A 12,935-nucleotide genomic window follows, 5' to 3' on the forward strand; every position below is an offset into this window, starting at 1 on the left:
AATAAAATGATAGAAAGTTTCCATTTTTCACTATCTTTTATAGAAATTTCTGACAAAATTAGCAATGAATTAACAGAACTTTTTCTGTCATTTTATATTTATTTCTTACAATGAAAGTTTAATGATGCATGCTGACAGACTTCTTTCATTTACTACAGCAGCATGTATTTATCATGTAGGAAAATTGTACTTCTTTTTCAGGATTTAAATGTAATAAATGTGTAGTAACACTCTGAATATTAGGAGAGAGCAGAGACGTACAGCCCTTTCAGCTTAATATTCTGACAGTTAATCATTTAAGCCAGGGGTGTCCAACTCCAGGCCTCAAGGGCCGGTGTTGAGCAGATTTTAGAGGTGTCCCTGATCCAACACAGCTGATTAAAATGGCTAGATTACCTCCTCAACATGTCTTGAAGTTCTCCAGAGGCCTGGTAATGAACTAATCATTTGATTCAGGTGTGTTGACCCAGTGTAATATCTAAAACCTGCAGGACCCCGGCCCTCAAGGCCTGGAGTTCCTCACCCCTGATCTAAGCAGTTTGAACCTTAACGTGCCTGAACCCCTGCAAGAACTCTCAGAATATTCAAGGGCTGAGAGATAAGAAAGAGAAACAAAACAAAGAAAAACACTGACTGTTCTCTTTATCTGACAATTAAAACACAGATTTGAAAGCAAAAGCTATAATAGGTCCACTCCCTCATGTTTCATTTCACCTGCACTCCTTCTGTAAATGAGCTGCTGGGGATTTATAGAAAATGAAAGCTATCATGTGCTTTCTTTCTGTTACAGCTGGAAAGAGTCAGAACACACCAGCAAGCTCTGCTGGCTGTAAGAAAAACAAATGTTCATATTGTCTTTGTATCATCTTTGTTATAGCTGCACAGACATTTACCTCTCGGCGGGTCTCGATATGCTTCAACTTTCCCAGGAAGATAATTGTGCAGATGGGCGGCAGGTAGTGGAAAGAGCATGTTTTAGTAAAGAACAGGACAGCAGAAATCTTCTACACTTTTTCCATTATCTATCAAGACTTTATGAACTTTCAAACACAAATGAGATGCTAAAGTTTATTAATAAAAGAACAGCAACATATAATACAACAATAGTATCTTACATACATTTTGAACATTATACAAACTCGCGGCCTACTTATACACTACTGCAATGTCAAAAGAAATGTTTTTAAAATTACAAGAACGCTGGGATGCTTTTAACGGTTTGTTCATTCTGCCCTATTAGAGCTAAAGGCACCCGGGATTAAACAGCATAATGACCCATCAAGTCAATTCATTCAACTGTATCCTGCTAAAACGGAAAAACTACATCAGAAAACACTGCAGCTGTGAGACGATATGACAGAGCAATGAAGTCTAAAAAATATATTAATCTTTACAAAAAACATACACAAAAGGTCCTTTATGCAATTTCCCATTTACAACTACAAAAAGCTACTCAAATGTTTAGCTATTGTTTAAAACTATTTTACATGTACCATTTACATATATACACACCATAGAAATATCTTTTTATCTTTTTGTTGCATTAGGCATGATGTCACTTGACAACAGCTTCAGTCAGTCTTTGTGCTCTAAATACACAGACGTGCAGATTTTTTTTGCACTGGCTTTGTTACCGAGGAGTTTAAAAAACAGAGGACATAAAAACCTCACCACACATTTATCAGCTGTTTCCTTGAACAAATAATGCTAGCCTGCATGTTTATTATAACCTGAGCAGCTACACCTGCTTACGTAGTGTTTAATATCTTATCAAGTTCAAACACAGAGTCTGGTCTCGGTTGTGTTTTCTTGACTGTAAACATGTTGTGCTGAACAGCAGCATACGTAGCTAAAGCGACTCATTTCTGGAGTAAACGTGATAGTAAACTTGTACTGTGTTGTACTGTAGGTATTAATCCAAGTTGCTCAGGAAGAAAATAAACATACAATGAAAATATTTGGCAGTCACTGCAAGTCTGACCTCAACAGAGACAGCAGTGAACGGTTAATGACGTAGTAGCTCAGCCGGCTCATGATCAATCACAATTCACAGGTTATTGTAATGAATGACGAACAGAAGGAAAAGAAACTACGAAAATGAAAGGAGGATGTAAATGAATGTTAAGTATGTAACAACATTAACAAAACAACTGTTTGTCAACCCTGCCAGCAGGAGGTACTGTGTGGTTCCATACATTGTGGACTGGGCAGTGGTCAGGAGCAGAGGCTCTGATGGTCAAAACTCTGGTTGCCAACACTTGCTTTGGGATCACAGAATATTTATGGCTTATATTAAAAGCATATTTTTGCTTATTTGGACACTAACTTTGGTAAAAATAACTTGATGGAAATTTTACCTAGTAGTTTTCACAAACCAATAAATTATCTGCTCCATACCACAAACTTTTTAAAAGCTGCTGGAGCATCTTTAGCATCTAGATCTACTTTGACTTTAAAAGTTTAAAAAGAAGGGAAATTATTAAAATGGCCATTTGGAATATTTCTGACTAATTTGGCAGCATCTGTAATTAGTGGTAGTAACAGAAAACATAGTTTAATACTACAGGTCACAGACTCCTGGGAACTCATGTCCTTTTAGTGAAGACCCTGGATTACAATCCAGCGTCTTCCATCATTCTGTGAGCAACAGCACAGAAGCTGTGCAGCTTATCACCTTTCTTGCTTAACTTCCTCTTTTAATGTAAGGCTACGTTCACACTGCAGGCGAAAGCGCATCAAATCCGATTTTTTTGACCCAATGCGACCCATATCCGATCATGGTATGACAGTGTGAACGGCACAAATCCGATATTTTCAAATCCGATCTGGGTCACTTTCATATGTGGTCCTGAATCCGATACATATCCGATGTTTTAGAAAGCGACTGCTGTGTGAACGGTCATGTCGCATTAAATCCGTCTTTTACGTCACTGACACAAGACAGACGCCAATTATCAGCACCGGAGAAGCGCCCGATAGGACATCGCGAACGATTTCTTGCCATCCGGTGAAACTGTTAGGAAGACCACGTTGGAGAAATGTGAACATTTTATTTTTACTGTATTTTCTGCAGATTCTGACAGAAATCTGCAACTATCCTTTGAAGCACCGCTCCTCTAAAACAGCAAAAAGGATCATTATTAGGTTATTTGCATTATTATGTAAATAACAAAATAACTTAAAGCAAAAATTTGGAAACATAAAGTCCGAAGTCTTTATATTAAGGGCAATCAGTCAAACAATATTGTTTGCTCTGGGTCTAAACAGAGCGAGTTGTGTGTGACGTCTTCTTTTGCGCATGCGGGCCGCTTTGAGCGGTCACACTAGAGCGCGTTTGATGTCGCATTTTATGTGTAGTGTGAACAAGCAGACAAAAAAATCGGATTTGATCAAAAAATCGGAATTGAGCATTAAGACCTGCAGTGTGAACGTAGCCTAATTCATCGCCTTCACAGAGGCCATGACGGATATGCAGTTTAACAGCTGGCATTATGTAGATGTGTTTCGCATTTTGAACAAGTGAGGTAACCGCAAGGCTCAGTAACAAACTGTGTCTTTTATAATACATCAGCTTATATATCACTGATAAGTTCCTTCTCCTTAAATACAGCCCATTTGTTGAGGGTTTAGGAAACCGGAGCAGCGTCCCCATTCCTATGTTCCAGTGCTGAAAAGTCGGTCATAGCAGTTTCCTCAGTGTTAACCATCCTGTAGTGACCATTCTCTGCATCCCTGGAAGTTTGTGTGTTTCTCTTTTGTAGAAAAGCGTGGATGAAGCCCACTGGCACGGGCAATGTGGCAAATATGATTAATAAAGCCAAAACAGCCAGAGCCCAATCAGGATATTCCAAATACTCCTCAGAAGCCTGAAAAAATAAAATCAAATGAATCATTCAGGCAATTAAACAGTTAAGAGCTTTAGTGTATTGTAAAAGATAGTAATAAATTGAGCTTCAGGATATTAAAAGTAAACTCCAAATAAAACATAAAGCACAAATGCAAAAATCTCTTCTCAAATAGCTGTTTTCTTTCCTGCAATCACAAAATGCATATCTTTCTAAACTAATCTGCAGTAGTCTGGAGCCACCCCTCATTTCTTTATGTTTTGCTTCCAATGAGCCAGACGTTCTTACACGTCTGGCTCAGTGGTCTTGAGCAATAGCTCTCCAGGCTTTCTAAAAGTCATTCAAAGCTTGTCTTTGCACACTGGCCGTTTAACACTGACAATGAACTATTCAAGCATAAAAAAAAGCACTCGACTGAGTTGTGTTGACACATAAGAGACAATTTAGCAAAGAACAAATTTAAATTCTAGGCACTTTGTTACTAGCAACCAGTTGCAAACACACCATTTTTTGCATTTCTTTATCTAATCCTTTGAAAAATGCCAAACATAACAGTTCGACAGGCTTAAAAACGACAACAATGTGATTCCCAAAGAGCTAATAACTGAAACTTTGCATATCTCAGCTCGGTGTGCCCTTTAAAAAATGAAGAAATCGGACAAGTGGGGGACAAAAGAAGAAACGACAGGCCTAAAAAAACACTATCAATAGCAGATGAGCAATATCTGAAAGTAATGTCCTGAACAAATGGGGGGGGGGGAAATCTGATACAGAGCTGAGCCTGGCCTTTCAGCTACTTTAAGAAATTACACAAAAAGCTTTCCTAACTTAGCTGTGATGAAGAATCAAGGTGGACATATTAAATATTTGCTTTCAAGCCTGTTAGAATTGTAAACATTGTCTTTGCCTTATATACTGTGTTTGCATGTATGTTTGCAGATGCTTCAATAAATTCCTGCACTTCTTTCTCATAAGGAAATAAAGGGTAGTTCAAGACTTTTATAAAGTTAATAAATAACCTCATACCTTTTCCTGGTTCCATGACATATACGTGGGGCGAGACAGGAACATGCGGATAGTGGTGGCTCCGAGCAGCCCAAGCATAGCAAGCAGGCAAATGTATTTCCACAGGTATTTGTAAACAACACTGGGACGCCAGCCCAGCATTCCTTCAATGTCGTTAAGGAATCTTTATTGAGAAGGAAAAAAATGACAAAGAAAGTACACAAGACTTTTGTGAGATTTATGGTTAAAAAATACACTTCATTTAGCCACAATCTGAATAGAAACCTCACCTATCAGCTCCATACAACCAAGACACACTGAAAGTCTCAAAAACCACCACGATGATGAGTGGCAGTGTGGCAGAGTAATCATCGAACATCATCACAAAGTAGTTCCCGCAGCGCTGGGTGAAGAGCAGGCCGAGCAGAAAGCCAATGATGCAGCTGGCAACTGCGACAAGACACACATGTTGTTATTGAGAAAAAAACATCTTCTTTAATGTCAGCATACAGCCTTTACAACAGAACTCAGTGGATGACATAAAAATGTTATTAAAGGACATTAGTTTCAGATTCAAAGTCTGAAGCTATGTAGACACTGGAAACGCCTCACTTGTCACTTTGAAGTGAAGGCTGGTCACTGGGTAACCATCTAATGTATTTAATACCAGGTTATATGACAGTCGTTCTTCATTCTCATTGGATAGTCTCTTCAGTCTTAATTGCGTACAGTGTCTTTACAGTATTGACGGATGTGCAGTTTAACAGCTGTCAACGACCAATCTTTTTGACTGCCTTGAGTCATGCATGAATTTTGAAACAATAGAAGAGGTAAAACTGGTTCTTACTTGTGAGCTTGGTTTTGTTCCTCGCCAGACATTTGAAGCGATCACTCAGGGGGGCGAGGATGCCCTCCATAGTGCCAAACATAGTGCTGAGTCCAAGATTGAGTAGCATGAGAAAGAAGAGGGCGGACCAGAAAGGGCTGCCAGGCAGGAGGGTCATGGCCTCTGTGAAGGCGATGAAAGCTAGACCTGTTCCCTCCACACCCTGAACATAAACACAGCTTTAGTCATCATGATTTGCAAGCCAATTATAACATCACCCACGTAAGCAAACTGAAACTAGTCTAAGAAGCGTAATGTTTACCTTCTGCATTTCTTTTTCCAGGTCACAGTCTGTTAAATTGCCAGGCACCATAGATCCATACTGTTTGACCCAGACTCTGTAGTCCTTCAGAGCCACAGATTTGGGATCAGAGTAGTTAAACGGTGGCATCACGTTATTGGGCACAAGACCTTCGTGGAAGTGTTTTGACAGGTCTTTCAAGTTGCTATAAAAAAGACAAAAGAATACAGAAAAATATTACATTTCTAAATTTTGAAAATCCAAACACAATTTCCCTCAGCTACATCAACAGTGTTCATGACACTGTAGATGTAAAACACACATTTTAGTCTTATAATTAAACATACCTGGCTACACACTCCATGGCCTTGTTTTTAGCTCGGAAACCAAGCACGGCAAAGACCACCAGAGTAGCCAGCACAGATGTGAGGAAGTTTATGAAGGAGACGGTGAAGGCATCACGGTGGCAGTTGTTGTTCCTGGGGTTGTAGGAAGAGTAGGCGATAATGGACCCAAAGCCAAGGCCCAGCGCAAAGAAAACCTGCGTAGCTGCCTGCCGCCACACCTGCACATCTGCCCAGATTTTCAGCTGCATTGCAGAAACAAAAGCTGTGTCAAAGAACTATTTATATCTCTTTCTCTTCTCTTTCTTTCTCTGTACCAGACGTTTTATCTGCCGATACCTTGGGGTAGAACATGAAGCCGATTCCTTCAAAGGCTCCATCCAGCAGGAGCCCTCGGATGAGAAAGCAGAACAGCACCACGTATGGGAAGATGGAAGAGAAATACATCACCTAGGGAAGCAGAAAGAATGATTACCTGTGCGCAAAACACATCATAATAAACACATAATATTAAGTATAGACGTCAGCATGGTTTTAAACATTAAAAGCTATTTACAGACGTGTAAACTTTGTTTACTGCATCATTACAATTGCATAAGACATTAAAACAGACTTATTATGCTTACAGCTCAAAATAACCCCTATTCATCATGCACTGGGGCTCAGCCCCTTAGTTCATCCTGTGACTGAAACAAGCCATTTTAGCTCCTGTCCCTTTAAGAGACCTGCCTGCCTGGTTGGCTGTCCCTGGCAAACAGAAGGTTTTAACTGCTGGCTTCATTTGATGTCATTTGTGCCAGGAGAAGGAAAAAACTGTCTGAGACTTAGAGCAGTGTGGAGCTTGAGCTTTATTTATCCCATTTATATGGCAATTTCTTTTGTTATAGCCGTTGAATAATAAAAATAAATAAATACAATATTTTAAAATGAACAAAAAGAGCAAAACAGAATTTTAAATACCAATGCAGTAAAGAAAGAGGATAATGGTGTGAGAATGTGCCAACAAATTTGTCCTAATAAGACCTAAAGTTTCAACTGGGCCTCCCTCGCTGACTGCCTGTGCTTATCACAACAAAAACATATGGCTCTTGTGATAGAAACAGCAGGAATCATCTGATATGAGCTCAGTGAGTGAGTGAGTGACAAAACATATCATCCTCGTCATGCGTTTACTGTAGGCAAGACAAAATTCTTGGACTTGGACCACATAATCCTTTTTTTAAAATGTTTGTCCCCCATTGTGGTCTACAGCACCAAAGAGAAAAGACTGTTTAATGCATTAGGGGGGGAAAAACAGCACGGTATGAGCCATGAATTAAAATTTACAAAAATATTAAAACATGTGAAATAGTTTTTGCCATTTGAGGTCAGCCGACACGTAAGCCACGCATTCCACAGATTCAGTCACTCAGAGTAACCCTGAAATCCAACACATGACAGGGATTTAACCCAACTGAGAGACGTAAACAGCAAGCAGCGCTGCATGTCAGTGTTACTCAGCAAGACAAATGAAGGACTTGTCTTTTGTTATTTTAGTTTTCTAATCAGCTGATTCCCAAGTAAACGCTAGAATGAATATTTCATTTCCAAAACAATTATTTTCTTTAAAGCTATCAAACAAACCTGTTCCTGCATAATTTCTAATGGAGTCGCCAGTTTTTCCTTTAAATGGGATTCACACAACACCAGCGTGTATATTATAGTGTGGATAAACACGCTCATCAGTCACTTAACACTGAGATGTTTGAAGAAGAAACTTATATAATAAAGGTGCTTCGCTATAACAAATGCACACAATAAGACCGGACAGGTACCTTTACAGACGTCTTGATACCCTTGAACATCCCCAGACACACGACGGTCCAGGCTGCCAGCAGACAGCAGACGATGTAAGTGTTGAAAGAGCCTGTCTCATCGATTGAATCTGTGATATCCAGAGCTTTGCGGTACCAGAAATATGACGTGGGAGAGCTCTCGTTACATTCCTTTACTGGTGAGAAAAGGAAAAACACACATCAAATTACTATGCTTACATTTGACACCACTCGTGCTCACGACTTTGTGAGTTTTGAACCTTAATGCGCCGCGTTTACCTGTTACATTCCCCTCTTCTGGGCACTTCTCCCAAGGTAATGGGTGCTGGAATGAGTTCCAGAGATAGAAAAGACTCCATGCAAGGATCACATTATAGTAGAGAGCCACAAAGAAACAAACCTGAGAAGAGTTGAAAACAAGATAATATGTTAAAACCAGAGAAGAAGAAAGTATGCGCATGGCTGTAGGCCATACAGAATGAAAGAGCAAGTCCTGTTCTCATAAACTACAACTGTCCTGACATTCAAGATGGAGAAGAGAATGTGGCCCTGACAGACTAATACAATTATTTGGTAACAAGTAAAAAAATTTGGTATACCACTCTATCCAAACAACTTTTAATACATAAAAAGTACTTTTTCCTTCATAAAAGCTTCCTGCACAAAAAGCCATCTGTAAATCGTGCAGCCCCAAACTGATAGTGTTAGGAAGAGGAAGCGAGGAGGGTTAATCATTCAACAGTTGTTATCTTACCACACAGCTGGAGTAACCAATGCCGGAGAGCCTGGGTGAGATGTATTTCCATACTCCGATGCTGCCCTGTCGGATGGCTTGACCGGCTGCCAACTCCAGGAAGAACAAGGGGATGCCCACAAGTAGCATCAGCAGGATGTACAGCAGGAGAAAGGCTCCTGGGAAGAGAATGACTCTCAGTAAGCAAAAGAGCAACACCACGTGTGCAAAGGAGAAGCAGATGTTTATACTAGCACGACAGCAGGACAGCTCTGAGTGCTTCCTCCACCAACACCAGTTTGATCTATTTGTCTCATACAGATTAGACTTTCACCCTAAAACTGCTAACACACAACTCCATTGTTTCATTTCTGGTGTTGGTCTGATCACATGTTTGTCCAGTAATGCAAAGACAGTTACTCTGTTTAGTAGTTCCTGAGGGAAAGCAAGAAAATCATTACAAAATAATATTTTAAAAGTCCCTACGTGGAGAGGCGTATACCAGGAGCTGAAAACAATATGCTCTGCCACACAACCACCCACTTCTGATACAGCTTTTCTCCCTTATTTTTGGTAACTTAAAGTGAACTTTTCCAAATAGGGGCAAAGTGATGTGAAATGCCACACGTCACATGACCTGTACTTCAGTAGTGTGGTGTGATTTTAACGTGTTTTGTGTTAGTTTAAGACACGGAAACACAATCTAATAAAGACAGCGAAGAACAAAAAGATTCATATAGTGCATTTAACAGTGAACGTTCTTCACATGTGTTTGCCTGCTTTACTGAGCAGAGAAGAAGCTGCACATCCTCTCCCCATAATGACTACGTTTGATCTCTTGAACCTTCCAGGAAATCAGTGCGTGGCAGCGATCTACTGTGGTTAAGAGTCGCAGGCGATTACCTCCTCCATTCTGGTGACACAAATATGGAAACCTCCAGACATTGCCGAGTCCAACGCTGAATCCCACTTGAGCCAAAAAGTACTCTATTTTACTGTTCCATCCGGCTCGGGCGTCTGGCTCAGACGTCTCCTGCGGGCTGCTCTCTCCAGTGAGCCCATCAACTTCTGTGGCTTCTGTCTTGTCATCATCAGCTGGCAAGGGCTGCTTCTCCATCTGAAAGGCAGCAAAATGAAAGAATGTTAAGTTTTCAAACAGATTAATAATGCAAATCAACACTTTTCATCACTATCACCTCACCCAAGATGCTTCTTCAGTTCTACAAACTAATGGGGAGTCCCAGGTAGCATTTGACTGTCACCTTGGTGTTTAAGCCTATCTAAAGGAATCTAGCCTGTGTGGTAGTGTCTGTGTGGATTCTCAGTTTCCACATCAGTAAAAACCTTGCAAGAACCCCAACTTCCTTAATTTTACCATTTCCAGATTTATTTTAAATTGTTTACACAGTTGTTCATTATAATTTTGGGATCTGTACTCAAAGAAGACTGGACTGACACTTGCTACAACTTGAGGTGTTACTAATATTTAGGCCACATCATTTACATCAATGGCAGGACTAGGATTAGTTGCATGGGGCACTGTACTGCCTGTTACCCGCTATGCCGCCAGGCGATGAATGAATTTTCCTGGTAACCCAAGTATAAAATCATTCTTGACACAATCCCCAATTATATACTCCATATCACTTACAGTTACTCTCAATAGCACTTAAAGCACCCTTCAAGTGACTTTGCGCGGTATCTGGGCTGATGCAATGGCATCATGGCCAAGAGCATCCTCGACCATTTGACTGAACTCAGCTGTTGGAGAGCTTACAGAAAGCGGACACTTAACATGAAGCCAAACTCACCTGGCAAGCAGCGGGTGTAGTCAACGAAGAGGTAGAAAAAGAGGCAAGTAACGGAGAGCAACGACGATAATCTTTTATCCCTCCTTTTGGTTAGAGGAAACGGCCACGTGTCGCTGCTGATCTATCACTAAAACAATATCGAGCTCAGTTATTGTTCTGTTTCTATGTTCCTTCTTTAATCTAACATGCTAGAAACTTCTCAAACCACTATTATTAAATTCTTAAATACTAAAGTAAGACCTATAATCGCTGGCCATGTTATAAACGCGGCATTTTCGTTGTTAAGCCGTTTACTACGATGTAGCAGCGTTCTTCCGCAGGTCTCGCGCCACGACGCCGTGAAGCCACTCCCAATGTGTGTTTTACTTTCAAAATAAAAGTGATACAAAATCCATATGTTATAACATTTGGTTATAACATCGCTTGTAATGCAATAAATCATGAAATACACAACAGTACGGAAGTTGATATGAATAAATAAACGAATAAATCATAAATATTAAACTATGACAAACTTATTAAGAATTTCAAAATTAAAGTTTTTTAAAGACGTGTAAAAATTACAAATACATTTTATGATGTTTTCTTTTTTGTCATTATGGTACACGCGGTCTTTAGAGTGTTAAAAAGTTGAGCGCACTTGGCACTCAGTCATATAAACACACACGTCTCAATAAACATATGTACTAGGCCCCCTCAGGCTACCTTTGTTGACCAACTGAACAAAGATTAAAACTTTAGACATCCCTATTTAGTTTTTCAAGAACAAAACTAATTTCCCCCCACCCCAAAGTCTAGTTTTTATTTTATTTTGGTTAACAAACATGTTCTTCAAACTGGGTTGTTAATTTAGTCTAACTTCAGTTAACTATAATGCACCACTGTTTACTTCACCCGCAGTGGGTAAAGCTTTCACCTAGATTTTAGCGATTTGAGCCTCGACTGCGCACATAACAGGCAGAGCCCGCATTCACCACTGACACGTGTTCATGTATGATGCCAGATAGATGGTTAAAATCCGAACACGTGGGGAAATGCCACTTTATCCAGGTTAAGTTGTTACCTTTATGTTTGCCACCACTAAATCTTTTGTTTCTGCCCAGTTTTCGCACTTTTATCAAAATAAGAAAATAAAAGAAAACAAGGGAGGCGGAGGCTGATGCAATAGTCTCAACATGGCTTTTACAGCCTACAGGGATTCGAATTTCGTGCCCGTGAGTGGTTGTAGCAGCATTGTTGTTGTTCAGATTATATATTTACTAGATTTAATTTCTACTCCGAGCAAGGATGGACATTTTTCTCACGCGTACAGACGCGCACAATGCCACGTATGCCGGCTTGGAAGTTTTAAATAGAGCATTCTAGTATCACTCATAAACTCATAAACTACCAATCTACGCGTTTGGAAATGGATAGGCGTATTAGTTAATAAATGATAAATACCTTGTGATGTAAACAAAGTCCTTGTAATGGAAGAGGTTCTTGAAATAGTTTTTCAATTGTCCTTAAACCAAAGTCAAGCTTCACCAACTTCACTGACTCCGCCCCCACCTCTCTATTGGCGGATAAAGTGGGACTTGTCCTGTCAATTACTGTTATGAAATATGACACCCCACTTGTGAGTTTCTCTGAGAAACCCACCTCATCCCTTTAAATCAAACATGTACACTGTGCAGTCATGTTTCACCCAACCACCACCACCACCACACACACACACACATACACACACACACACATGCACTTCTTTCGATTGTGTGAAATAATAATCTTTATGTTCTAATTAAATTCCAAAAATGTGAAATATTGAAATCGGCCATCATGGGTATCATTTTCACAGGAAATAAGATGGTAAAAAAAAAAGCAGCAGGTGTTGTTAATCAAATGCACTTAATTTTTTGATGCTCGGCTGCTCGGCAAGTGTGAGGACCTCTCCAGTTTTCTGGTGTGGAACGTTAATGCTTCTCCAGTCCTTCCCAGGAGTGGACATAACAGCAAATTCACCCCAAGGTTAGACTGTCCAAGAAAAAAAAACCCAAGAGCTACATCTCAGACCCTAGAGATCTCAGTTAGCATGTTAAATGTTGAAGTTCATGAAAGTACAGTTGCCCAGCGGAGAAAGGCTTCTTTTTAAAGTTGCATTTAAACAAACCACAAGACTTCTGGAACAACATCCTTTGGACAGATGAGAGTTTGGCCATGATGCACAGCACCATCTTCTGGAGGAAACTAAGCATATCATCACAAATACCTCATACC

General features: G+C 39.9%; 1 protein-coding gene across 2 annotated transcripts; it reads right to left on the minus strand.

Annotated features, from left to right (window-relative positions):
- Positions 1-3,321: 3,321 nt before the first annotated feature.
- slc6a16b (solute carrier family 6 member 16b) lies at positions 3,322-12,219 on the minus strand. 2 transcript variants are annotated; one of them, XM_031739419.2, is made up of 12 exons: positions 12,123-12,219; positions 9,772-9,985; positions 8,890-9,047; positions 8,415-8,535; positions 8,136-8,311; positions 6,661-6,771; positions 6,325-6,566; positions 5,999-6,182; positions 5,698-5,899; positions 5,141-5,300; positions 4,872-5,034; positions 3,322-3,866 (listed from the first exon to the last, which is right to left on the minus strand). In XM_031739419.2, the coding sequence occupies exons 2-12, from the start codon at positions 9,983-9,985 to the stop codon at positions 3,627-3,629; spliced, it is 1,971 nt and encodes a 656-aa protein (XP_031595279.1). In that variant the 5' UTR covers positions 12,123-12,219; the 3' UTR covers positions 3,322-3,626. The 2 variants fall into 2 exon arrangements, with proteins under 2 accessions (XP_031595279.1, XP_031595278.1); XM_031739418.2 differs by lacking the exon at positions 12,123-12,219 and adding an exon at positions 10,680-11,042.
- Between the last annotated feature and the right edge of the window lie 716 nt (positions 12,220-12,935).

Source organism: Oreochromis aureus, linkage group 8, assembly GCF_013358895.1.
Source record: "Oreochromis aureus strain Israel breed Guangdong linkage group 8, ZZ_aureus, whole genome shotgun sequence".
Taxonomy (NCBI): Eukaryota; Metazoa; Chordata; class Actinopteri; order Cichliformes; family Cichlidae; genus Oreochromis; species Oreochromis aureus.